This window comes from Lytechinus variegatus, chromosome 2, assembly GCF_018143015.1.
Source record: "Lytechinus variegatus isolate NC3 chromosome 2, Lvar_3.0, whole genome shotgun sequence".
Taxonomy (NCBI): domain Eukaryota; kingdom Metazoa; phylum Echinodermata; class Echinoidea; order Temnopleuroida; family Toxopneustidae; genus Lytechinus; species Lytechinus variegatus.
The window spans coordinates 76,692,977-76,720,595 of record NC_054741.1 but is presented as its reverse complement, the minus strand read 5'-3'; the positions used below and the strand labels follow the sequence as shown (position 1 = coordinate 76,720,595).

Genomic DNA, 27,619 nt, shown 5'->3' with positions numbered 1-27,619 from the left:
TTACTCGTTTTCAATGGTAACACATAGTAAATCATATTTATCCTTCGTGTTTGGGGTTCGTATACCTTCTGAACTAACAGTTGCGATTATTCAAATTCGCACGGAAACTTTGAACATATTTAGAATTTCCCAACGAATTGAAAAATCGTTGGTCTTCTGTTTAAATTCACATCTCTTGTTTAGTCTGTGGTAATCGTGTGTTATTGTCGCGCATAGTCTCCAATCGCGCTTTTTCCAAAATGGACCGATCTCGAAAAAAAGCTTTAACGAAGCAACACGATGACACAAACGTACCAGAACGCCCGATCTATTCCCTCATCTTCGTTTCTAATCGCACGCCTTATCAAACCATTGCTCACTGTTCGCACGTCTTATTGGGATATATCAACCCTTCGCTCGCCTTCGACTGCAATTTACTCAAAGAGGTGAACCGAAAAATCGACATCCTTCGCATGTCTTTTTTTATTTTTTGCTTACTACTGTTCGTTGATAAAATTTGACAGTGGTTACTGAGCGTATGGTTTGACGGAAATTTATTTGAAATTGTTGAATTTGCATTTTTCTTGCATTTTTCTCATTCGTCACCCTTCGTCCGCCCACATTCGGTCAGGTGTGAGGGGGCTTTTACATTTAGAGCTGAAAAAAATCAAATATGTCATTTTCCAGAGTCCAGGGCGACACTCCTGTTTTGATTCACCGATTTTCGACAAAGGCTTCTTCTTTGTCATGAAGGGCTTTCGACAATAGATCCTCAACGTTCCAAAAAGCATCTGTGTAGTAGTTGCGAAAACTACCTCATACCTTTTCGGAGTCGAATTTATCCTAAGTCGAACATCTGTGGTCCCAAAGATTAGACTGACACATACTTGAGTTGTTTTTTTCAGTTGATTTTATCTATTAAAAGACCCTATCACAACTCTCTACATAACCCAAGTACACCCACCCCCACACACTGACAAATACATCTTTACGCAATGGCAAATCCAGGATTTCCCTTAATTCGGAGGCCCACAAACAGGGTTCTCGTTGACTAGAAATTACGTCATTGTAGCGGAAGAAAATGCAAGCAATAACAAAATAATAGTTGAAAAATATTACCTCTATACCGAATCATAATGTATTCTGTATCTCTAAAATTACACTGAAAAATACTAGGGGCGGGAGACCAGTGCACGCCATCATAAATAATAAATGAATTGACAGATCATAAGAATCAGGATCCGCCACGCACCTTCTCTAATCACAAACTTTCACATAAACCTTCATTCACACACACATCCTTCTATGCAGACATCAATGGACATGTATGCAGCTCGTACACCATCGATAATGTCTAATATAATTTTATTCTCAAGAGTCAGTATACTTACTTCACCCTTTATCTTTCTATTCACATTATTCCTGGTTCGCTATCTGGATTCTGTTTTAAAATATTCCTCATTTCATTCACAATGAAACCAATCCCAGCTGATAACCTCAAACCTGGCAAGGAAAATCAGATTTTTTTGGCAAGTGTTTATTACTAACCTCCCTGTTTATTGTCCAATTTGACAAGGGCGTTAATTTGATAAATTTTGGCCCGATTTCGCAAAGTTTTGCCAAGGTTCAAACCTAAATAAGTGTCTTTGATATCTAGCCTTTCGAAATGTCTCCAAAGTGGCGATACATAAATGTATGTATATAGATTTGAATAATACCTTTTCAGGCATATACATTCATTGCTATTATACACTTCAGAACTACAAAAATGAAATTATTATTAGCCAAAATATTTTACGGTATGTGTAAATCAGGAGATCATTATTAAAACAAAAACAATTAAAAGAACATTTAAAAAATCAAGGAATTGTTTAGAAGTTTGCTGTTATTTATTGGCACATATTCTGCTAATCCATTCCAAAACAATCTAAATAATTTCTTTTTAAATAGCTAATTAAAATTGACTGTAAACTATCGAGGAAACACTTGTATAATTGTGACAAATTCAATAAATAAAGTCGGTTGTTCCCTTATCATAATACGTATTTAAAATCAAAGTCAAATCCTAATGAAATAAAGGTCATTGAGAAAATATCATTATAGGCGTATTAAGTTTGTGTGATATCATTCAGACAACAGAAAATCATCTGAACTGAAGAATAAGTTCATGATTTTATTAACAATTAACAGCTTATGACGCAAATAACAATGCTTAAATCACCTTTAATCCCTATAAAAATCACTCATTAATCATCTGGAAAATTCATACTAATCCTTAGCGAAGCATTGAATATGCAACTTGGAATACTGCAAATTGATACAAAACTAATAAACGGAGGCGGGTGAGAAAGGTTTTATTTCTTTTTTGAAATAATGCAAATATGTTAGAAGGTCTCTTTACCTTTCAATATCCATTTCATAAAATAGAATAGATTATACACATTTGTAACATTTTGTTTGTGTTTTTTGCATGTGTTGAGGTCATCCTTGATAGATATCGTTCAGGGGTTCGGTGAAGATTCGGTCAAAGAAAAAAAGCCCTTTGAAATTAATAATGGAATCATAAATGATTAGCAATTTCAACATTATAGAAGTTCACAATAGGAATCAAAACATACTAACAGTATCTAAAAAAGAAATAGAAATGATAATGATTATAACAATAATGATGATCATAATACCAACACGCTTGTTAGCGCATATCACATGCCAAATACGTTCATATGCTTTCCTTGAAGAAAACAGACTAACATTACATCGATCACGTTAAAGTTAATCGGCAAAATATTTATTTTACCTTAAAAAATATGTGTGTAATGATCATTAATGGCAAGCGTAAACTTTAGACAAACTTTAGGACAGCTAAATGAAACAAAACAAGTTTCTTTTAATTATCTTTGGAAAAGTACCAGTCGGCCCCACCTTTCACTAAGTTCTAATGACTTCTTCACTGACTTCACCCCTTTCTTAATCACATCAATCCTCAAATAGATTCCTAAATATCATATTGGGTCATTGCTAAATGTCATGCTAGCCTAGGCCTGTTTTTCTCCCCCAAATTTTGATATCACGTCACGATTAGTTGCCATAGCAATAGACGCGATGATTGGTTTCTTCCGATATAAGAGGTTCAGGAGAAGCATCAGTTCTCATGCTTGCTAAGATCATAGTAACATGGATTTCTGAAAAAGTCTATAATACATTTCACTGCTGTGTTATTCTGTAGGAATAAAGAAAATCCGTGGTTCAATGGTACCTTGCATATGGGACTTATGCCGTTAGAGCGCCATTTTATCTACGTTACTCTTTTTCAATTTAAATCACTGAAAATGTTATGTCAATAGTTTGAACGTGTTTATTTCATCGAAAATGATAAGAAATAAGACGTGGAACTCGACATTATACCCTAAGATCAGGGTGAAAATATTTTCTGTTCTGGCTTTTGCAAGATCGATGTCATAATGAATGTCAAATATATATTTCAGAATACATTTGAATCTCCTATTTTTCGACTTTTACCGTCTGCCGGATTTTTTTTAACATTCTTTTATTTCAGTACGTCACTTTTATCATTTTCATACACACATTTAGCATTGGACGTAAAAACTGACTCCTATTCACATGCCCTATTTCGCCCTTCCTACATGCCCCTTCTGACGTCACTGCCTTTCGTTTTGTCATCGATAGATATCTGATGAAAAGATAAACAATTATTTGTTTGTTGCTCCTAACAGCTCCAACGAACCATAAGAAAACAAACCTTTAGCAAATTACAAGAGAATCATTTATTTCACAACAATAATAAGAAAGTCTATTCATAAAAATGTAAAAAAAAATGAATGAACGTGATATTTCAGAGTCACTGCCTGATCTTCGTTCTCATCCTTGTCAATCATGTTGATTGTAACGAATGAAAGAATGACTGTATGAATGAATAGATTAACAAAATATTGTTTAATATTGAACGTACAAGTATTTGAATAGCATAAGCGAATAGAGGAATACATTATCAACGACTTAACAATGCAAGGCGAATAGGAGATTGTTTAACTTTCAATTAAATTGAAAACCAATATTGATTTAACATTTAACATAATAATTGTTTCTGAACAGTCACATCAACTCCAAAAACAAATTGATTATCACAAATGCACTGAAACGTTTAATATATATAATCAAATGATAACGTAGGGAGACATTGAGCGTGAATGGCGTCGTTATTATTACAAACTAGCACCCCCCCCCCCCTTTGGCGAAAGCATACAAAACTTTGAAATGTCATAACCTTCTTATTTTTACATACAATTTTGACAGGATTTTCAATGTTTATATGCTTGTTCGATTATATGCTGGACTTGGTCTTTAGGAATGGTAAAAATAAGAGAAATCCAATGCACAGGATCCTCTTAACTTCTTAGTTTTAATTTCTATTTCCTTCATACTCGCTCTCTCCCTCTCCCCTCTTTTTCCTTACCCCCCCCCCCCCCTGCTCTCTCTTTATCTATCAAATAACCCGCAATAGGAGTGGCGTAAAGAGGGGCCCTGGAAGAGGCCGTCTTTTTCTTCTTACATGAAGGCCAGATATTTTTGGTACACACTTTCCTATTTCATTTTTAAATCACCACTTTTTGAGGATTCTGCCACTACAATATGAGCGAATTCACTATTTTGTTTCATTTTTCATATATTTTCTTGAAGTATAAACTATGTTTCCTATGACTATATTTTACAGACATATCGCGGGGCGCAAAATTAAAAAAATTTGAGAGGAATTATGCGATGAGCCAAAGCCACCGAGTTTAAGAAAATGCCATATAAGCCTCCACTCATTTTGATATATTTTTGTTTCCATTGGTGGGGGTTGACGAGATTTGTTATTATAATTTTTCCTGCCCTCTTGTCCACTCCATATTATGTTGAAATTTGTCATAAAATAAGAATTCCATTATGTTGCTCAATCATTTCAAATCACCCTGTACACTATAATTGTTCTGTCTACCACTTCTAACATTTAGACAATAAACTTTGAATTGCCTGCAATTATCCATTATTTTACATCTATCCTAACTGCTAATACGCAATTAAACGGTTAGAAACATTTGAAAATTCATTTCAAGGTTGTTTTTAACCTACCACATGACTTTCACTTATATGTTTCATACTACGAATTCAAATATTAACAATGAATAATTTTATAGAAGGATGATGCATTGAATTTATATCCTCGAGATTTACTTTGTTATAACCAATATCATGCGCATCGAATGCTATATGCGAAATATTAATTTCACCAATATAAATCATATCTGATACCTTCTGAAGATATAATAGTTAGACATACTTGTTTTAAAGCATTGGGGGTAAACAGTCATGACAATGCCGTTGTTTTATTCTTAAATCCTATTGTTGATGTTATCGAGAATAATTTGTATTCCTTTCTCATTCATTGATGCTCAGAATTCTTACTCATCAACTCACGGTCCTTGCTGCCCCCTCACAAACTGGCAAGGATTCGCCAAGTTTGATTGGACCAAACTTAATTATCCCTTCCCGTCAACAGTTATTATTCAGCATGCAAAATTATGCGTTGCCCGGCCTGTGAACGTCCGTCCCAACCTAAAATAAAACAACTCTTGCCTATTCAACTATCTTTCACCCCCTCCTAATGACGTTTCGGCACTATTCCCCTTCCTCGTTCATTCTCAGTTTATATTCCATTACTTTTCCTGTGTCCTACTCCTTCAGTACCCGTCTGCCAAGTCGACCGTTGTAGTTGTAAGCGCCCACTTCAAGCGGCAGCTGAGAGATCACATGAGGCTTCGACGTAGGATCAACACGGGGTTAGTACTATTACATGCGCAGTACTCGAGTCTGGACTCCTAGTCCAGCCCTGGCAAACGAAATAAAAGGGAAATGCCCCTATCAAGATCAAACCTGGAAACGAGATCCCTGAAGGCGTAGGGTTACCTGGAATTATACATTCAGTAATTAAGAACCCCGACAACACTCTGAAGCTTTATAGATAATTACGTGCAGTCAGACCTACAATCAATTAAGAGAGGCAAGGATCATCATTGAAAATTAAACCATGTTCAAGATAATTTCTTTATTAAGCAACCTACGGCTTTTGGTGCTCTTGGGAATATGTGTTCTGCCTTTTTCGGTTCTTGGCCAATTTTGGCAAAGGAATACCCATGGAGATTATGCAAACCTTGATGAGGACTACTATCCCAATAATTACAACTATCTACCCCAGAACCAAGGTTTGGGTGACCCAACTGCCAATGGACAACAGCAGCAACAGGGACAGACTACTGTTAACTCGGCAACGGATTCTGATGAGGATTTAGACCCAGAGGATGTGGCTTTCATGAAGGTAAGACGTTCAGACAATGATTTTGGGGTCTAGTATCATGAGTATATGGGGCGGCGTTACAAGAAACTTGTCCAGCGTAAGTCCCGAAATTAAGCTTAGTGGGGCATTTCAAGAAAATAGGGTTGCTGTTGAACGCAAATCAATTACAGATTTCCGTATACTCAAATGACGTACCGTTTATTTGTGGACTTTTACTTGATATTGTTGTACTGTCCCATAAGAAATGTGTAGGACGCCCTGATGTATGAAGAATTCGTTTCAAGCCATCATTTTAAAGATGTTCCAGAGCCACATTGGATGAATACGGGGAAATGAGGGGGGGGGGGGTAATAAATAGATCTAATTTCAGTTCATGTTCTGATTTATTTTGCAAAAGCACGTTCTTCAGATTGTTTAATTCATTTACGATTACTTCCATCAATATACCAAGCAAGAACAAAGCAAGGTTCCAGAACAAATACAATCATTTTATAAATGACATGTTTATCATGAATGATCTTTGAGCAAATTGTCTTTGCCATGATTTATTGTTCTTAAACGACATATCAAGGGAATCATTTAACCCGTAATGAAATGTCCCAGGTGCTAAGTGCACCAAGTGGTCAGATTCTTACTTAGTTAATATTTTAAACAGGAAATTTCCTGAGAAACATCGGAACACTTTAATCAAACTTTCCTGTTCAAGAGGGAAGCACTTGGCTACTGACAATACCCCCAGTCTAATAGCTCTGATGTAGATTCAGTTGCAACTTTGCTTTAAGAAAGAAATTCCCTAATGACGTCATTGGTACACGCCCAATATCATTTGCGTTGCGGTTTCTTATTTTCACATTTTACATGAATAAATGCCCGGAAAGTTCAAGTTCAACATCAACAAGATTGGAATATACTATTTCGTTATCCACACAAAAAAAAATATAGTGGAGTAAGTTATCAGATTGGATCAAAATTTCTTCCCAAGGAATATTCATTATAGGATAATATTGAAAGCAGACCATTCCTATCTAACATAAATAAGATGTAATGAAAATTCATTAGATCATAAAAAAACAGATTCATATTCGGTGTATAGTTGTACAAAAGTAAGTATGGGATTCAAGTAAGTACCTGACAACCTTTCAACCTGTTTGTGAAACTATGTGGCGCTTTCATATTCTGAAATTAAACATAGCGTGTTGAGGCTGTCATACAGTAACTGAATGAAACAAAAACATTTGTTACTTATGAACCCCCAAAATGACACGAACGATATAATGAACACAGACACAGTGTGTGTGTGTAATGAATGGAACAGATATTACGAATAATGTAAAAGGGTTGGCACGATGTGTTCAACAATTATCATTCTCGTTTTAGTTTCCATTTTATAGAAATTAAAATCTTAGTTCTCAATTTATCCTTTTAAAAACAAATAGAAATGCATGCCATACTCATTACTCTAAATGCAAAAGAGCTAATTAGGTCCCTCGTCGCACTCCTCTCAGAGTGATACGAAGGACCAGTCATTTTTTAGTGCGATTTACATTATTTGAGACTGTATGACAGCTCCTTCTGGAGTGAAAATTTCTAAAAATATACACTGTCTACACCAGAAGGAGCTCTAATGCACTCTCAAAAGATGTAAATCCCACTCCAAAACGACTGGTCTATCGTCTCACTCTGAGAGGAGTGTGATTAGGGGCCACATCAGCTCTTTTGTATTTAGAGGATGCGGCTTCTACACTCATACATTACCATTTAAAAAAGAAAGAGTCGGGTTGGCGGAAAATCATCACATGTAATAATAAAAATAAACCAAAACTATTCTCGATCGGTTGAAGACTTGAGTTACAAATTGCGTTTGATTCATGTGACGTTTATAGATACATTTATATTTTGATTGAAACTCCTGCTCATTCTGTGGAATGGAGTCGGCAAGTACTATTCGTCGCGATCAGAGGTAAAAACAAGGTTCCCCAACATGAAACCATAACCACTCGATAAGAGCTCTTTGTTCGCCTTAAAACATCTACAGACCTACCAGATAGTGCATTATAAGACATGATACTCTGTCATCTCTCAATTTTTTTTCTATCCTATCACTTGACAACGCATCCCTGTTATTGTTAACCGGTGCATTTGATTTTATTTCATCACTTTTTCGCCACCCATTTTCTCTCACAACCACTTCCATCGACTACATACAACCATTAATGGTTTTAAAGCTTTCAGGTTCTTATTTTAGAAATAACAATTAATAAGAAAATTTGAACTCCTTTTGGAATAAATCTTGGACAAAGTTTGGATAATAACGCATTCCATTTTATTTCCCTTTTATTGGCTTAGATCCAAGCCTTCATTCTATTATAATCATCGTTGCCACTGCATAACCTTTACAAAGAAATATCAATAGCTTGAATCAGTTGCATTTTAATCTATAATTTCCCTTTCGAAAGACAAAGATATGTTGGACAAGGTTTACAGAATAAATAATAAGCTTTACCTTGGCACCTTTAGTATGTACTGACATGGACATAGTAGGTCCATGGTACTGAGTCCTATAACCCCATGCAAAAATGCAATGGGAGCACCTAATAAGGTAGACCGTTGTTCGTGTTTGGTATATGAGCACATTTATAGTGCATCTTCTCAACTTTTAACAAAATGTAGTTAAAAGTGTTCCCAGAGTCGCTAAGTTGGACCTATTTTTCCATTTTCTTAGACTATAATATGGTAAAGCGGTTCTCATGACTGATAATGGGCAATAATGTAATGCCCTGACATTAGATATTTCATATATGTTATAAGTTTTAAGATATTCTTTTTCATTTTCATGTTACAACAAATATGTACGTATATTTTATTATTTTATATAATCTCAAATTGAGTAAAATTTTCGTTCTATTACTTACCCAAAATAATGACTGACATATGAAACATACTTTTTTGCATTTCATACTGTCACACGATTACCTTTCCATGTTTTTAGGTGGTTAAACTATAATGTTAGCAATATCAAACTGTTGCATAAGAATGTTTGTTTACACATCGATGACATGGCAATGAGATTATATTTTTAAATTTGTTTTGTTGCTCAAGGATACCATACATGTTTTGACGTAAGACGACAGTTTATCAAGGGTAAATCATAGATGACTTTTCCATGACATGCAATATGAGCAAGAAATGGCAACGAAGCACATACAGTGCCTAAATAGGTAAAGAACTTGTCTACTGGAACTCAATAGTCATAAAGTTTAATATACCTTCGCCATATTGTGTTTTAAGTTTTCATACGTTGAAAAAGAAATCCTTAGGGGTCAGAAATGCGTCCTCCCCCCGCCACTATTCTGCTTGCGCCACTCTCATAAACAGGGAAGGGGTGTTGGAGTTTGTTCCTACACTCTCTTTTTTTAATTATGTTCAGGGAGCCCGAGGTAGGGGTTAAAACCCTCTATTCCCTCCCCCCCCCCTTGAGCCACCGCTGCTTACACACTGCTTTCGAAGAATGATATTGTCTGGTAGAGGAAGAATATTTGTTTTATTTCGCATGAAACGTGATGTGAGCAATTAAACCTGAAACCACCAAAATGACGAAAGTTGTCAAGTGGTCAATTTGGGTAACATTTTTTTATTGCGTGACATTGATAATCTAATATTTGTGTAAGGCTTACCTTTTTCATATATATTGTATTAATTTCCTCTTGCAGAGTCATATAAGAAATAAATTCAGTTGTTCTATTTCACAATTTAATAATTATTGGTAATTAATGCATCATCAGTTTGTTATAACTTCTCATAATTACATGATGAATGTGCAGCAAACCCCATAATAAAATGATATATATAATAACATAATAAATTGCTAGAAATATACCTAAGGTGCCATAATCCATGAAATGTTTGGCCTATACTTGGCGCATCACCTAAGTATAATACACGAACACGATCAATAATACAATCCATTAAAAATTAATCACAGATGACGAGAAGTTCCTTTAGTTCCGCTTGAGCCAGAATTTAGGTGGACATGGCATATTAGCAGAGGGTAACGTCAGAGATTGTTTTATGCTGGATCACCATGATTATGTAAGCCCAAGTCACATTCTGCTGTTGATATATTTTTGGCACGATACCGTTGTGTTATTGGTCAAGTCTAGTCTGTTGTTGGACTGTTGTCAGTATCGGCCTTTTCCATGGTCTTGGTGACATGCTATCGTTCTTTACCTATATGTGTGTTGGTCTGCTGTCTGACTATTACCAGTTTTCAACTTTCCTGTCGGTCTGCTGTTGGCCCCTGTCGACTTACTGTCAGATGTGTTGTTTGTTACCTCTGTCAACCAATGTTTTGGCAACTTACTATCAATGTTTTTTTTACGTTAGCTGTTGACCAGCATTCTATGGAATTGCTATCTGTCTTTATGTCATTTCATTAGTCCAATGTTAATTAAAGTCACATCAACGATTCAAAAAATTATAAAGTTACTTGTCTTGGAAAACCATATCATCCATTTGTAATAAGTTTTTGTTGGTTTGATCAAAGCATGATATTGATCTGCTAATGTTCAGATTTCGTTTTGTTGTCAGTCTCATGTCGTGGTAATATATATCGTCGGTATGATGTTGGTCTATTGTTGCTATACTAGTTTGGACTGTTGTCTAACAGTCATGTCAGTTGTCGGTCCAGAGTGGGTCGGTTGTATGTCTGCTATCATGGCTATCGGTTCAGGTCTGCATGGTTCGGGTCTGGTGGTGCCGTGACCAAGAGTTCCAATTCGCCTGGTAGACATAAACAGTCCTGGGTTCGAATCTGGCCATGGAATCTATGCCATTGAGCAAGGAATGTCATCAGCAATGGAATTGCTATAAGCATTCTTGGAAACTTTGTGTGCACTACTTTTTTTAATGTCGTTTGATTTTTGGCAAGTTTAACTTAATACATTGTTTGCCATGGACATGATGGAAGATAAATAATCTTATTTATTGCGAAGCATGTAAGGATACGTATGAAATATTTTTTAAGAAATTGAAACATTGAAACATGTTGTAACGAATTGACAGCAAGTAAGGCTAAACAGCTCAGAATTTCGCAAAACTCCACGAAGATACATAATCTCTAATAGATCCATCATTTGCTCATACATGCATGTTCAAAAATGTGTGTTTTGCATAGAATTGTGGCATTGTTTGGGAGAATAACATGCTAGGATCAGGCTGTCCAATTATAATGACAGATCTTTTTGGCAACAGGTCGATCATTATAATTGTTGATTTTTTATCCGCTCTCACTTCACGCCTTAATGCGAATGTAAATTATTGTTTCCGCTATATTTAATTCAACAATTAAACTTTCCTCGTTTAAATCATTCATGTGTGTTTTATAATTATGTTAGTGTTTAATGTGCTATATGTTTTATAACGCCAGTGGTATTCTGATACGGGTTTTGAAGGGTTCGCCTTTCAGGATATATTTCAAATATCTAATGTACATGCTTAAAAGGAACAACAAAGTATACATGTATAATAAGAACAAAGAGAGATTTTGGAGTAATGCATTTACATACAACAATGTGTATTCTAAATGGATAGAAATTTTCGACGTTATCCGTACTCTTATCATCTCCATGAGTGACCATGGCCTTATCTTCACTGTTGTTACCATCATCCTCATCCGTGTAATCTCCATATTCATTTTTCAATTTATGAATAGATATCTAAATTCTTCTGTATAAATGTATGAATCAGTTAAATGAGTCCGGGTTTGTCATTTTTACAAGCATACCTTTTTCTTGCAAATTGTGAATGTTATAACAATTTGGAAGTACATCATTTTGTTTTGATTGATATTTCTACTACAGTAATTCTATGATTCATGCCAAAACAGAAAAACAGTAGTCAATGGATTATGTTTATGCTTGTTATGTTATGGAAACAAGTATTACACGAATCAAACAATATATATATATATATATTTATATATATATATATATATATATATATATATATATATATATATATATATATATATATATATATATATATACACTTGGTGAATGCTATCCTTGTAAAGAAGAGTGCTCGATGTCTGTGATGAGGCAGAGCATGAAATAAAATAAACAAAGTTACACAGATAACGTGTGGTTCATCAGTACTTTATTGATTTGCTACTCGGAGTTTCACGCAGATGCGATCTTCAGGCAACAATAAAGGCTAGTGGCAATACCATTTGAACATTAACAATTCACTGAAAAAGCGCGCAGAGCGCGCAACCCCATTTCACGCATATGGAGCGCAAGGTACCATGGTAATTTAGCGCGCTGGGATGGTTCCACTGAGAAGAAAGAGAGAGAGAAAGAAAGAGCATTAGAGAGAGAAAGAAAGAAAAAGAAAAAGAAAGAGAGAGGGGGGAGAGAAGAGAGGAAGAGAGAGAGCGCGGGGGGGGGGGGGCATGAAGCGACAATGCACCAGTGAAACTGGGTTAGGCAAGAAGATGCAAAGCGATTACGAAAATTCTTTCTTGAAGTTGCACAAGTAAAACTTATTCTGATGACGGCATTTAGAAATGAGTTCCGGTCTCTTATTTAGGAGTGATTGCTTGTCAGCGTTCATTATGAGCAGCTTCTCAGATAAGCACAGGTCACACCTCTTAGACTCGTTGGTGTAAGGATGCGCACGTCGGGCAATCGACCACTTGATGGTGTAGGGTGTATCATGCCGTTTTAGATCCCAGATGAATTTTGATAGCTCCGTGCTGTGTTGATACCTCTCATGTCGGAAGGATAGGAGATGGTTGCTGTACGTCAACTTGAAGGGGGGCTCCGTAAGGCCGATGTAGACCATCGTTTTGCTTGGGCTAGTAACTTCGGCGTTGTAGATGATGTTAGTAGCCAAGCAGTTCCCTTGAAGGGGGCAGAGGTTCTTGTTCCGGCAGTTGCATGTTTTGCTGCTACTGGTTTTCTTGCCTTCTTCCATGTATAGCTTGTTATGGGCCTTGATGATGCTGGCAACGTTCGGCATGCAGCTGTAACTGACCTTGAGGGTATTCCTGTTGAATACCCCTATATATATATATATATATATATATATAGGGGTGTGTGTGCGTGCGTGGGGAGTGTGTGTATGTGAGGGTTTGTACGTATGTTTTGTGTAGAATGTGGAAAAGCATTAAGAATCACCTATCCCCCCTATTTTCGAATCATTATTGAAAATACGGAACTGTTGTTACAAAACTAATGAGTTCAATTAACTAGGCCTACAACTTTATAGAAGAAAATAACATCTGATATGATTTTGACCTTTCCAATCTTCTCTCAAGTCTAACGTCTAACAGCATACTACAAGAATAGAGCAACTTGTTCTACATGTTCAACAAGCAAAATGTCATAGTACGGGTATCATGGTATAATAGCAACATCCATGGCAACAGTAACAATCATGTGACAACGGGATATCACATGATATAAGCATTATCACTAATCCATCATATAGGAGGTACAAAAGGAAACATCAAGCACAATCAAACTATGATCAAAATAGTATATGACTCTTACTATAGGATGATGTAGTCTAAAATTTGCAATAATACTAAATAAATATAACGTTTATAATCTTATATGATTACATTTTATTTGTTCCGGTGTTCTCCTTCAATGAATATGTGTGATTTGATTATGTTGATGGAATGCAATTATAAATGATCCAATTCAATGTACTGTTTATAATTATTTTGATAAATAAATGAAAAATGGTTAATTGTAGAATTGCAGTTTGTCCAAATGTAAATTTACGCTGTAGCACGGCGGTGAGCGAGATTTTACGTGGGGGAGGGGGAAGGGGTGCAGCAAGCATGTGTAAAATATATGCGAGAGATCAAAGTGACGAAACTAATTACGAAGGCATGAGTATCTAGGGCATAGTTTTGATGAATCTTAGCACATTTGAGTTTTAGAACCACTTTTGTTATGGTTTTTGATATTTCATGATGATTTTCTGTGAGAACAATTAATCCTAAAAGTAATTTGCCTGGAAATAATAGTTTATAAGTGAAGTTTCACGTAATGGAATTTGTTTAGATATAGTAATTTGATAGACAAAAATAGTTATTATTCAATTCATTGCTTATATCATCCTTTATAAATTAAATCTTTAAAAGATATGTGAAGAAACCATTAAAAATTAAAACAACAGACAAGGAATTATTATCAACTCTATATGTCCAAGGTGATTCCTTGTAATAATAATATTGAACTAACCCAGAAGTATTGTATTATTCGTCAAGAGCAATTCATAACAATTCATATATTGATATGAACCGTTATTACTCCTGGAAATTGAACTGGCAAAAAAATATCCAGAGAGAGCGGTCTTGAATAGTGTTTAGACAATTATTAATTTTTACATGATTTTAGGCCTGATCATGCTAATCAATTGTAGTTTGTAGTATGTTTTCATATAAAGTGTACTTTGTCATCAACTACTCATTGGAAATAACCCGTTTCAGCTTTCATGTGCTATCCTGTTATGGTATTCTGATACTTGTATTATACCTGTTGTATTTTACCTGACTAATAATAAAATCAATCAATCAGATCACTATTAATTTGCTGGCACTTGTGTCTTTGTGGAAAATTGAATTTGTAAATTCATTGTACAGTGCGTATCAAAGAAGAGTTTACACTTTGAAATAGCCCTGGGAATTAAAAATGTATATATACAACATGTGGTTAATTCCTTCACATTTAATCTTGGGTTTGCGCCTCATCTATCCAATGAAAGTAAAAGTTTTGTTACACTTGAGTGAGCACTGTCCATTTTTTTAAATCTCGCAGAAATCTGCGCAAAAATGCTCGTTTTCACGCTGTGTCAAAGGGAAAGGGCGAAATCATACTTACCCTGCACAACATTTCTCATACATTTCCCTAGCACTTTTGGTCAGTTGAAGTAAAACGGATACATTCGAGCATTCTGTAACAATTTTGCCACCAAAACTGAAATTTCAACACTTAGTAAGCACAAACTTTACCTTATTGTGCCAGCTGGATCTGAGGACATAACTGAATCTGAACAAAAGTTTATATCAGACAACTCCATCAGTTTTGTTTCACTATATTTTTAGCATTTAAAGTGGGTTTACATTTCATTATTCATTAATACTTGTTTCTGCATACTTTTCCATAGCTTGACAATGATTAACACAATGAAAATCAATCCTAAGTCATTTCATGTAAATCACATTGTACAGAAAATGCCGTCACGATGGCCTCAGCGTGTGGGGGAGTGGGGGTTGGGCGCAATGCACTCTTCGAAGTGTTTTGGGCAAGGAAACAAATAAAAAAGGTAAAAGATATCTTCAAATCAATTTTAATAGCTAAATTCTACGTGTACTTCATGATTAAGGTCTACTTTTATTCACATAACTATTTCAAAGTTCTGCGCAAATAATTTTTTCTCTAACTTTTCAAAAGTAAGTGGTGCTCATTCATCTTCAGGATATTACAAATGTATAATTTTACAGAATTTTTTTATAAGCGTAAGCTTTTTTATACGCACTGTATAACGCTTTTATCCAATGTAGTAAGTTATCTATGTAGAACTTCTTATTATTGAAGGTGTTGCTGAAAAAGAGCATCGCCGGTAGAAATAATACAAATCTGATTTAAAGGTTGGATTGAAAGGGATGTATTTCTAACTTATTATATTCATAGAGAATTGCCATTTGAATTTACTGTATATTAACATACTAAAATGTATGTATAATAAATTTAACACATTCACATCTGCCATTGGTCCATACTGTGCAAAGGAACGTTGAATGTAAAACAATCCATATTTTACAACGTGACAGCTGATATTTCAAAACGTGAATCATCTTCATGTTTTGCAATATTTTATCGTAATAACATGACACATGTAGCAAAATCACTTTGATTGAAGGTCACGTAAAGGAATACAACGTTTAGAATAAAACCGTATCTCTGCTATTGGCAAACCACGACATAATTCGCATTATCTGATTTCACGAAATCCTGGATCAAAACGAGAAGAGATATCAATTTCTCGTCCAAAGCCACAACAGCCATCGAAATGACTCTTTATTTTTTTCTCTCCTCAGTAGTGAAGTTAAAAAAGTTGTAATGTACTGTGGTGTGTTATATAGTATATGAATACACGAATGTGTGAGTTATATATTCATAAGTCACCATTTATATTCGCCATTTCAAAGGTTTTGTTTTCCCTTCTCTAATAAAGAGTCATGTGCTTTTATATTCAGGGTTTAAAGGGGAAGTTCACTCCGAAAATATGTTGGATGTTGGCTTTGACATGAAGCTTAATGTTCGCCTAAAATGTTGGTAAAGGTTTAATGAAAATCCTTGAAAGAAGAAGAGAGTTATGCACTTTCAAGGCCTTAATTTGTATCGTCATAATACAAGCAAAATGGTGAATTTTTTTTTCTCATAGGTGAGGGTACGAAATGTGGTATCTGATGATAATCCCCCACAAATGAATTTATTTCCAATTCTTTGAGAAAATTAACGTTTGTGAAATATGTATCACGACGTATGGGGAGGCACTGTGACACACAAAATGAAAATATTTATTTTTATTCTTCTGTGGATTTTCTTGAAACCTTTGCCAAAATTACTTTATTTTTTGCTCTCCAGACTCTAAGCTTTTATTCAATTATCAGGGGAAACTTCCCGTATAAAAAATGGAATACTATATGTTTGAATATTGTTTCAACTTGTTTTGAGAAAGATTCTGATAATTTTCCACATTCTCACATAACTACATCCATAATCACACGCGAACTGCAACTACACCCACACCCACACATACACCCTTGTGTACAAACATCCTACCCTCACACACTCGCACATTCGTCCCATCATGTTCACACACACACACACACACCCGCATTTCAGTTCCCCCACACACCCACGCTCAAGTAATTACACGCAACCAAACAAACTAAACATTTTAAACAAAAACTATCAGCAAATCATGTATTTATCAGAAAATTGTGAAGCTTGATTATGGGACACGTTAGAACATTACATTGGATTTTTTCATCACGCCACGAATATGTAAATATCTGGTTCCTTTTTGATTGCTGGTACCCTAGGTAATTGCACCTATATCCTTTACTAGAAAGCAAGTTGTTAAGTTGACTCATGGTCAGATGGGGTTCACCCTTCTATGTTTGTTATGAATAGAAGATTATTTCATTGGTGCGTAGGCCTATTTCAAAGATCAACAAATTTCTTTATTGTCCTGCTGTTATTCAGTTGTAAGGTGAATATCAAAAACACGTACATGTAATACTATGTTTGAATACTGTTTCAACTTGTTTCGAAAGGGATTATGATAATTTTCCTCATTCTCACACACACATCCATAATCACATGCACCGTCCCTCACACAAGCACCACTATGCACAAACACACACACACCTTACCTCACACACTCGCATCTGGATTTACCCCCATCACTTTCAAATAACTCACACACACCCACGCATTTTTTTGTTCCCCACATACACTCACGCCGATATCGTCACACACTACTCACCAAACAAGCGAACCGTTCCAACTAAAACTATCATTAAATCATGTATTTATCAGAAAATATATAAAAGTATTTTGTGATACACGTTACAACATTACATTGGGTATCTCCATCACTACACTAATATGTAATTATCTGATTTTTTGACTGGTGATATCCAGCTAATTGCACCAATATCCTTTACTAGAAGGCTATTAGTACAAGTTCTTAAGTTGACTCATTGTCAGATGGGGTTCACTCTACTAGGGAATGGTTTTTTTTATTAATAGAAGATTATTTCTTCGGTGTGTAGTCCTATTTCAAATCAAGAGAAAAATCTAGGGCATGGGTCTCGATGTGATTTTAATAACACAAGACAAAAAATCGAATTCAAATATCAATATTTCAACAAGAACGAAGTTTGGTGTGTTTCATTGGTCTTTGCATCTGTAAGCTACTATCCAAATTGATAACAAACTTATACAAAAGTTAAGACATTGCAAAAAATGTTTATAAAAAATGCAAATAAAATTACGTACCATAATGTAAACTTAAATTCACTTTCATGAGCCGATTGACACGTAATATTTACACTTCTATATCTGTACAGACAGATGCTTTGTACATGTTGTATATGACAACTGTCATATTGAAAGAAAATACTATATTCTTATTGGAACATCTTTTTTTTCTTATCCCTGTTTCAATTTTACGAAACCACGTTCTACTCACAGTCATACATGCAGAAGTACGAGTACACGAGCGCGACGAGGGGAGTGGAAGACCCGGAAGAAACTCGACAAGCGATCATGAGACTCCAACGAATGGCAGGACTAACACCTACGGGTATGTTCAACAATGAGACCATTGCCAGGATCAAGAACAGTAAGAGATGTGGGAACTCTGATAAACCAGTGGATACAGAAGAGATGAGGAAGAGAAGATACGCCATACAACATGGATGGTCAAAAAGGAGGCTTACGTGGGCGTGAGTAGCTTCAGTAATATTGGAAGTGGGTGGGGCAAATAGAATGTTGGAATTCGTAGTTAATATGACATTTGGTGCATATTGCAATTGGAGATTTATGAGATGTTCCCCCTTTTTATTTTTTTTCTTTTCGTGCACATGGTGTAAATTAAATATATGGCAACAGCAGTGTTTCATAAACATGATTAATTAAACTGTTGGCTATGATGATCACCTGTCATGTATCTGCGGCCTGTTTTATTTCATATGATAGACTGGATATTTCAAGATACAATATTCATCTGGAGCTTTGCGATATCGATTCATTAGACCAGTAAGAAAAGTGCCCAAATAGCAATATCAAGATTAAATGTTATAGATAAAGACATCACCGACTCGAGGGAGGCAAGCAAGATACGTAATAAGTCTCATCATAATGCAATGGTCACTGTACATAAGTATGGAGGGAATGTAGATGATACCGGCTTTTACATTGTCGACACTCTTTACCAAATGTTTAGCCAGGCTTTAAATGATCTCTATCTTCTCATTTTATTTTACTTTTAGAATAAAAAACTTTACCCCAGACATGGATCGAGCAACTACCAACCGCGTACTCACATCTTCCTTCCAAGTTTGGAGTGACGTCGCCAGGCTAGACTTTACACAGACTAAGTTCCCCAGAGCCGATATCTTAGTAGTTTTCGCTCGAAGGAGTCACGGTGATGGATACCCTTTCGATGGACCAGGTGGAACATTAGCCCATGCCTACTTCCCAGGGGACGGTATTGGGGGTGATGTACATTTCGATGAAGACGAACAGTTTACAGACAGGACATTGCGTGGTATGTTATTTTATTTCATTTATCAGCTATTCATGTTATCATTTCTATGTAATGTTTATTCACTACCCGCAGACATGGTTGACCATTGTCTCACCATTTTGATGAGTCCCTGCAAATATTCCTTAAAGTGTCAGGTCAGTATAAAAAAATCCCTAGTTCCTACAAATATACAAATCTAAACATCTCGGAAATATACAATATATTCTAGTCAAAATAGATTCCATGATCAATCTTAAATTTCCACCAGTAATGTTATACTAATAGTGCTGAGAATATTTGGATTATAACAAATTCTTATTATCAATTCATTTCACCCTCATCATACCACCAGGTACAAACCTATTCATTGTTGCTGCTCATGAAATCGGTCACAGTCTTGGCTTGGCACACTCTGACGTGGGCGACTCATTGATGGCACCCTACTATCAAGGATTTAAATCTACCTTTCAACTTCACTCAGATGATATAAGAGGCATCCAGAGTCTCTATGGTAAGATGGATGTCATTGCTTTTGTAGAATTTGTTTATGAATAATGCTAAAGTTACACCGGATTCGACTGCAGACAGATCAAAGCTATGTGTTTACGGTGTTTTAATGACATCCAATTGGTTGGTTTGGAATCGATCCTGAGGATGTGACTATAATATAAAACAGAATAAAAGATGTGGTGACAATGGTAACAAAATAATATCTGAGGTCTCAGTTATTAAGTACATTTAGCAAGTTTAGAAGAAGTATCATTATATACAGGCCTATTAGACATCAAGATTCTGATTATTTTTTTTATATTTCAATAGTATTTTATTGATACTTTCCAATAAAACATATGATACAGATCAGTAAGGATACATTCATACATTTTGTGTTTACACATAGTACTGCAAATAACAAAGTAAGTACAGGTTTGTTACGTACAGTTATTGTTTAAAAGATACATGTAAGTATAGAAAAAAAAGAAGTATAGACCTACCAAAAAAAAGAGAAACAATTGCCATCAAGGTTCTGATTAATGTTTTAGTATTTTCGAGATCTTGATGTCCGAAATGATACAAGTTGTCATCTTATGGTCCGAGAGTTTAAATAAATATAAACCCCATAATATAGATAGCTTTCGTATTTGAAGGTAACATCTTTATAAATACTCACTTCGGCATAATAAAAGTTGTCAAATCATTATGTGTTCTTATGTTTTTATTGTTCCAAAGTATAATGTATTGTTTTTTTTTTTTTTACTAATTTTCATAAACAGGTGCGAGATCGACACCTCCAAACAGGCCCAGGCCCCCTCCAGGTAGCCCAAACATACCCAGCAAACGCCCAAAGGACATGGCGATCTGCAATGCTCCGATCAACGCCGTTACCTACGGACAAATCGCTGGATCACCGGCCCCATCGCTTTATATATTTAGTGTAGGAGGTCCTTTGATTATTTATATTGAAGAAAGCAGAGAAGATAGTATTTTGAAAATTAATGTCTGAATATAGATATCAGCATGTGTAATTTCATAATTAAGTGTTAAAAAGAAAAAAAGAACAAATAAAACGTGGTTATTAATTAAGACGTAACAGGGTTATATTTGAATTTTATTATATAAAACCAATGAATGGCAATGACAGAAGCTATTTTGTTTATTTGCCTATTCATTTAGTTCTTCTTCTTTTTTAATAAAGATTGGCGCCATCATTAATCTTGTAATGTTTTCATCTTTAATCTTTATTCCTGATGTGTTTTTTTGTTTGATAACAATCGGATGTAAGAAGATTATGATATTGCTTTAAAGATTTTTCGTTTATTTCGGGAGACAATGAAAATGAAACCGTGGTCTGTATTCATCTTAAAGTATTAAAATTATTGTATAATAAATACTATGCGCTTCGCTTGGTTCGCCGAATTATAACACAGAATTGTGCGTGCGAAGCGTGCCGAAAATTTGACAATTCTGTACGAGTAGTAGTGTTGTTATGCCAAGTTGATTTTTGTTTTTAGTGCTTTCAAAATATATGTTTAAAACATACATTTACATTGTGATTTCCGATATAGAAACTTATTTTATTTCATAATTCTTTCTCATCGCTACAGGGAGAGAGATTCTGGATAAAGAGAGGAAACGAAGCTGTATCAAACGCCCTCCAAACAGAGTCTGTCTTTGTTGATATGCAGTCAATACCTGATGCAGCCTTTATACGATCATTCAGAGGACAGAAAAGAATGGTTTTCTTTTCAGGTAAGGATAGATCCACTTATCAAATGGGAAAATCCCATCATCACATCCTTTCTGTTTGGATCCCACCGACCTATCAATGTAGACAAGCTTAATAGTTTACTAGATCAACCAAGATTATAACTTGGTCTATCTTGGTAATCTGGACCAAGTCCAAGTAAATCGATAACGGTCTGGTCCAGATATTGAGCCATTTTGATCGCAGCGATCAATGTAGATTGACCTCGAAGGTGAGCTAAACCAGCAAGTCAGACCGAACAAATCCAAAATTGAGTTGATGTGGAATGGATCCGGTCGAGGGGCCTCCATGAAAAGGGTATCCTTGTGCTAAAATCAAACTGTCGATCTTGTCATTCTATCAGATAAAATCAAGCTAATTTAGACTTGGTCGGTTAAGCTCAACCAGGCAGGTTCTGCTATATTCCCACTGCCGAACTGAACAACTCGATCAAGTCTTATCAAGGACAAGGGTGAACTAGCTCATTAAGAGTTAGTCTACCTTGATCGGAATGAGTGGCACTTCTGTAACTCCTTAATGTAGCATTTTGAAAATGTCTTAGATATCCAGAGCGACTGTAGATCAATGAACTCTGACAGCAATCGTGGTAGATTGACGAAGATTGACCAGATTGACCAAAATGATCATCTGGCTTGGTCGAGAAGATCGGTTTGGTAGACATTGTAGCAAGATTTGTTGGTTAAGGTCACTCTAGTTTACCTTCAACATTTGAGTAGAGTAGGGACCGTTTAGTGGTCATGGTGGTTCAGCCGGGCCAGTTGAGAGAACAGTTCATTAGAGCTTGAGTGGCTTCCCTGCATATGTAAATAACTTATCCTTATTATTATTACGATTAATCTTATTATATTTCTTTGCTTTATTTCTAATACTATTATTATTCGTATAATGATTTTCATTATTATCGCCGTTATTATTATCGTTATTGTTATTATTAGTGATTATATATCACCAGTATATCATTATTATTAATTATCATTATTATCAGTATCAATTATTATGAACGTGACCATACGTGATGCCTTCTTCACGTTTGTACAAATAATGCCCAAATATCAATTTCTGTGGAAGGTGCACAGTGCCATCTACATTAGATGGTGATGTATTTTGTTCTTGCCATACTAATTTGATAGTGTTAATATGTCGAAATGGTGAGAAACAGTAGATAATGATAACGTTACTCGTAATGACGACGTAACACTTTTTATAAGGCGATTTGGCAAGACAAAGTATCTCACCAATAAAACATTTTGTTCAACTGATACATTCATATTTGAAAGGATAGTTGTAACAATTCAATAAATTGGAGGAGGTTCATCAAAAATCATTATTTACCTTTGTGGTTATTGTTTACTGATATGGCATCGTTGGGTCTGGTCCTTTTATGTCTTTGACAGGGAGTGAGATATGGGAATCCTCAGCAGGTACTTACCATCCTCAAGACATCCGACAGCGTACTGGTATCAGAGCCAATAAAATCGACGCAGCTTTCAAGTGGGCCAGGAACAACAAAATATATTTATTTTCCAACGGGCTTTACTGGCGACTTAATGAGAATACGCTTAGAGCTGACCCAGGCTATCCCAGAGTTATCAAGGATAACTGGAGGGGGAGAAGTGGACCATTTGACGCTGCATGGACAGAGGGAAAAGGTGAATATGTGTTACAAACGATACATAAACATGATTTCATTAATAGGTTACGCATTTTGTTTACAAAGGATCTATCCGAATTCGATTTCAAGCTCTGTTCAACGAAACTCCTGGTAAAACTTGTGAGCAGACGATTTCTGATGATGCGTCTAATTATAAACACAAATCGTCTGCTCAAAGCTTTTACCAGGACTTTTAGGCTTTTGATTTAGTAATCATTGTAATATGATAAAACATAAAAAGAAGAAAACAGTTTCTTAACGATTAATGTTTAGCTGACAACTTCCACTAAGTTCCCATCAGTGGCCATTCCCAATTATGAATGTCAGTCAATGTTATGATATACTGAGATCATACGATCTCTATGACGGCAAATACGATCTCTATGACAGACTGTATGGTATGGCTTTTTAAGATTGTCGCGTTCGCGGAGCGGGGATGGAGCGCGGGATGGTCACACCCTTTCGTGAAAACCGGGGGAGTTTTTCTCGAAGGGTGGGTTCAGGGAGTGGAGTCAAATAAACGCACCTTTTCGGGACAACCAGGGGAGTTTTTCTCGAAGGGTGGGTTCAGGGAGTGGAGTCAAATAAACGCACCTTTTCGGGACAACCAGGGGAGCTTTTTACGAAAGGCAGTGTTTGATAGTTATCTGAATCATTCGTTTCTATGAAAATTATTCATCAAATGATAACAACAATATGATATTGATATACTATTGGTAGAAGTGCACAGATGGACTAAAAAAGGAAAGAAAAGAGAAATTTTCTTAATATTTTTATGTCAATTCTGATACAAAATTTGATTTTTTTTAAAATGAAACTATCGATTTTTTTCTTGCTTGCTTATAACTTTTAGTCTATTTTGCCCGATACGGCATATCTGGCCCCTCAAAACTTTAGTCTCATTACGCCACTAATAGTTAGTAGAAAAAAAAGAAAGCTTGCAGTTTTTTGTGATTTTGGATAAAATTGGATATTGATCATGTTGATGAAGTAATTCTAGAATCCAAACAATTCCACAAAGCCATATTAGACGATGGGATTATTAGGAGAAATAGCGTACTCTATTCTGAATTAGCATTTGCATAGAAGTGTGATGAAAAAAATCAGTGGCGTAATGATTCAAAGATTTTGAAGGGGCTAGATATGGCATATCGGGCAACATTAAAAAAAGTTGTGAGCGAGAAAAATTTAAACCTCTTTTATCTTAAAAAAAAATGCAGTTATATGTGACATAATTTTCAGAAAAAGCATATTTCACCTTTCTCGCTTTCCCTTTTTTTGTTCTTGGTCGTGATTTTTTTTTTGGGGGGGAGGGGATGGGCGCCCGAGTTCCCCCTCCCTCATATGTACACCACTATAGCAATTACTTTGAAACTGGCTTTCCTTCCCAAGTTGCTAGCTATTACTAAAATAATAGTTACCATGTACGGCAGAAGCTGGTCGACGCGTGCACCGCCGAGACTATTGAAAATAAATGAGCCTAAATGAAAATGCACAAAATATGTGGTTTTTTTCCTTCTTTCCTTCCTTTTTTAATGCAAATTGTCCGTCGAAGTGTTCCAAAGATGACACACATGCACCCACACACAACCTCACCTCAAATGCGGCCTCCATACCCTCACACAAATTTACACATACACACAAATAAACAACTGGTATACAAGAGACTTCTCAGCACTGCCTCTCGTGAAAAGGTCCCCCGGTTTTCTCGAAAAAGTGCTATTTTGACTCCCCTCCCTCAGCCAACTCTTTCGAGAAAAGCTCTCCCGGTTTTCTCAAAAGGGTGCGGCCACCCCCGCTCCGCGAACGCAAACGATCGTAACAAACAATATGGCATGGATAGATGGACGTCACATGAATCAGTAGTCACGTGATCGCGCATACCCCTGTTTTCGAGGGGTGGAGCTTAGCAAACGTGAGAACTGCCCCCCAAAAGTTCTTTTTTGTTGTTGTTGTTTCTCAATTTATGGATTTCTGAAAAAAAAATCAACGCTGGAATATTAATAAAGAGTGGTGTTCCGATGTTGGTTTTTTTTTTTAGCTTTTGTTACTTGGGTTGCATGGAATGAGCTTTCTGTCGGTGTGGGGAAAATCGTGCGTTTTATATCTTAATATAGCATAGATAAAACGAAGTGGTTTCCGTGTCTTAGAATAACAACACAAGTATGAAATGTTCATTCAAAATATAATCGTAACAATACTACTTTTATGTTTCAAATGGCACGATTCATTTTGTATATCTTTCGTCAATATTCACTAGTCAGTACCATAAGAAGTACTCTTTATACTGCATTTTCGCTACCTCAATATTATTAAAAATATATTGAACCTTTATTAAAACTTTTGACAGGCTTTAGTAACGGCCAGAATACAATCATTATACCAAAGCAATATTTTTATTAAAACACTTTTTCCTTATACGTTTTATTTTCTTTATCTTTTGTACAGGTGGTGTGAGTTATTTTCTTACTGGAAAGCATGTGAATACATTTAAGGACAACGAAGTTTATTTTGTAACTCCTCGGCGAAGCTTCGCTTCTGATTGGCTCATGTGTGGACAAAATATTGGATCAGGTACCAAAGGACCAATCACAGTCTCTGGTACACTTTTCCTCGTATCGACTTTAGCAACATTGAAACGCGTTTTATGATTTGATGAAAATTTATCCCCGTAACTACGTTGCTCTATTTCCATTAGCTTTAAACTTGATTTTACTAAATGGGCTAATTTGTACATTTTGGCAGTCAACGGAACTAAACAACAATTTCCAGAGAAAGAACGTAATTATTATTTTTTTAATAACCTGATTGTCTGCACGGCAAAGGCAGTGGTGCAATGAGTCAAGGTTTATTTCCAATTCTTCTGATACAAATTCGTCCAATTGCCAATTCGTCCACTATCATTTGGTCCACCATCAGTTCGTCCACTAACCACGAAATGTTGGACGGAATGACATTAGACCAAATGAACGTGCAGCGAGTGGGCGAGTTGGCAGTAGACGAATTGGCAATTTACCTGAGCCAAGATGGCTGAACATGACGGGCAGGGAAAAATGTCTAAAACGTCGTGAGCAAGCAAAAATGTTGCAATTAATGTTTGATACGAAAAGCTTTTTTATATTTGAAAAAATATATATCATGTTTCAACATTTCCTTTTTCTGTCTTTTTTCTACCCTTTGTTCATAGTCATGGAACTTTTGTGGGGGGGGGGCATAGGCCCTAAAGGCCCCATCTATACGCCAGAGAGTAACGGGATTACACGAATGGGAAAATTCTTCTTCGTTAAATTAGCGCCTAGTGCTGTGTAAATTTGGCACACACTGGGTGACAATTATCCATTAAACGTTTATGTATCCTTCATTCAAATATTAGGCAACTTTTTAACCCAACTAATGTTCTTTCAGAAACCAGTCAAATTTCGTTCAGCTGTTAGCAGTGGTCCGTTGACATTAAACCGTGGACTTATTTTACGTATATTATGGAAGTTTTTATAGATCTGCAATAAACCGGAATAATTTTGGATTTTTTTATTTTGTTTTTATTTTCAAATGTCATAAATCTATGTAATATTGAACAAAACTTATTCATTATTACCGTCTGTATCCCTATTTGTTACATTCAAATTTCCTTGACGATATTGTGTAAGATGTCAATAATGTATATTGTTTGGTTTATTTATGTTTATAAATATTTTTAGATGTGGATGTAGATTTATTGTATTATAACTGGATTTATATGTTTCACTCTTGCAAATCAATATTGTAGTTGATTTAATTGCCACTTAATGCAAATTTTCATATATCTATGTGTGCAAAAGAATGTTCTGAAAAACCATAGTTATATATTTTAATGAACGAATGTTTATTAAGCTTTATCAATCACGGAATGAACAAAAAAAAAGTGACGACTTTAGTCACGGATATACAGATGATGCACTGTAGAATTAATGTACATCTCATAGATTAAGATAATCGTTGTCACTTAGTATCAAAGCAGTTGTACAATAAATCAAACGTAATTAAATGGTTACTATCT

The 27,619-nt window shown here is 35.5% G+C and overlaps 1 protein-coding gene across 1 annotated transcript; it reads left to right on the top strand.

Annotated features, from left to right (window-relative positions):
* The first annotated feature begins 5,575 nt into the window (after positions 1-5,575).
* On the top strand, positions 5,576-27,619 carry LOC121409094 (stromelysin-1-like). Its single transcript, XM_041600910.1, has 8 exons — positions 5,576-6,355; positions 18,613-18,866; positions 19,413-19,690; positions 20,022-20,180; positions 20,941-21,101; positions 21,772-21,916; positions 23,327-23,581; positions 26,032-27,619. The coding sequence occupies exons 1-8, from the start codon at positions 6,068-6,070 to the stop codon at positions 26,232-26,234; spliced, it is 1,743 nt and encodes a 580-aa protein (XP_041456844.1). The 5' UTR covers positions 5,576-6,067; the 3' UTR covers positions 26,235-27,619.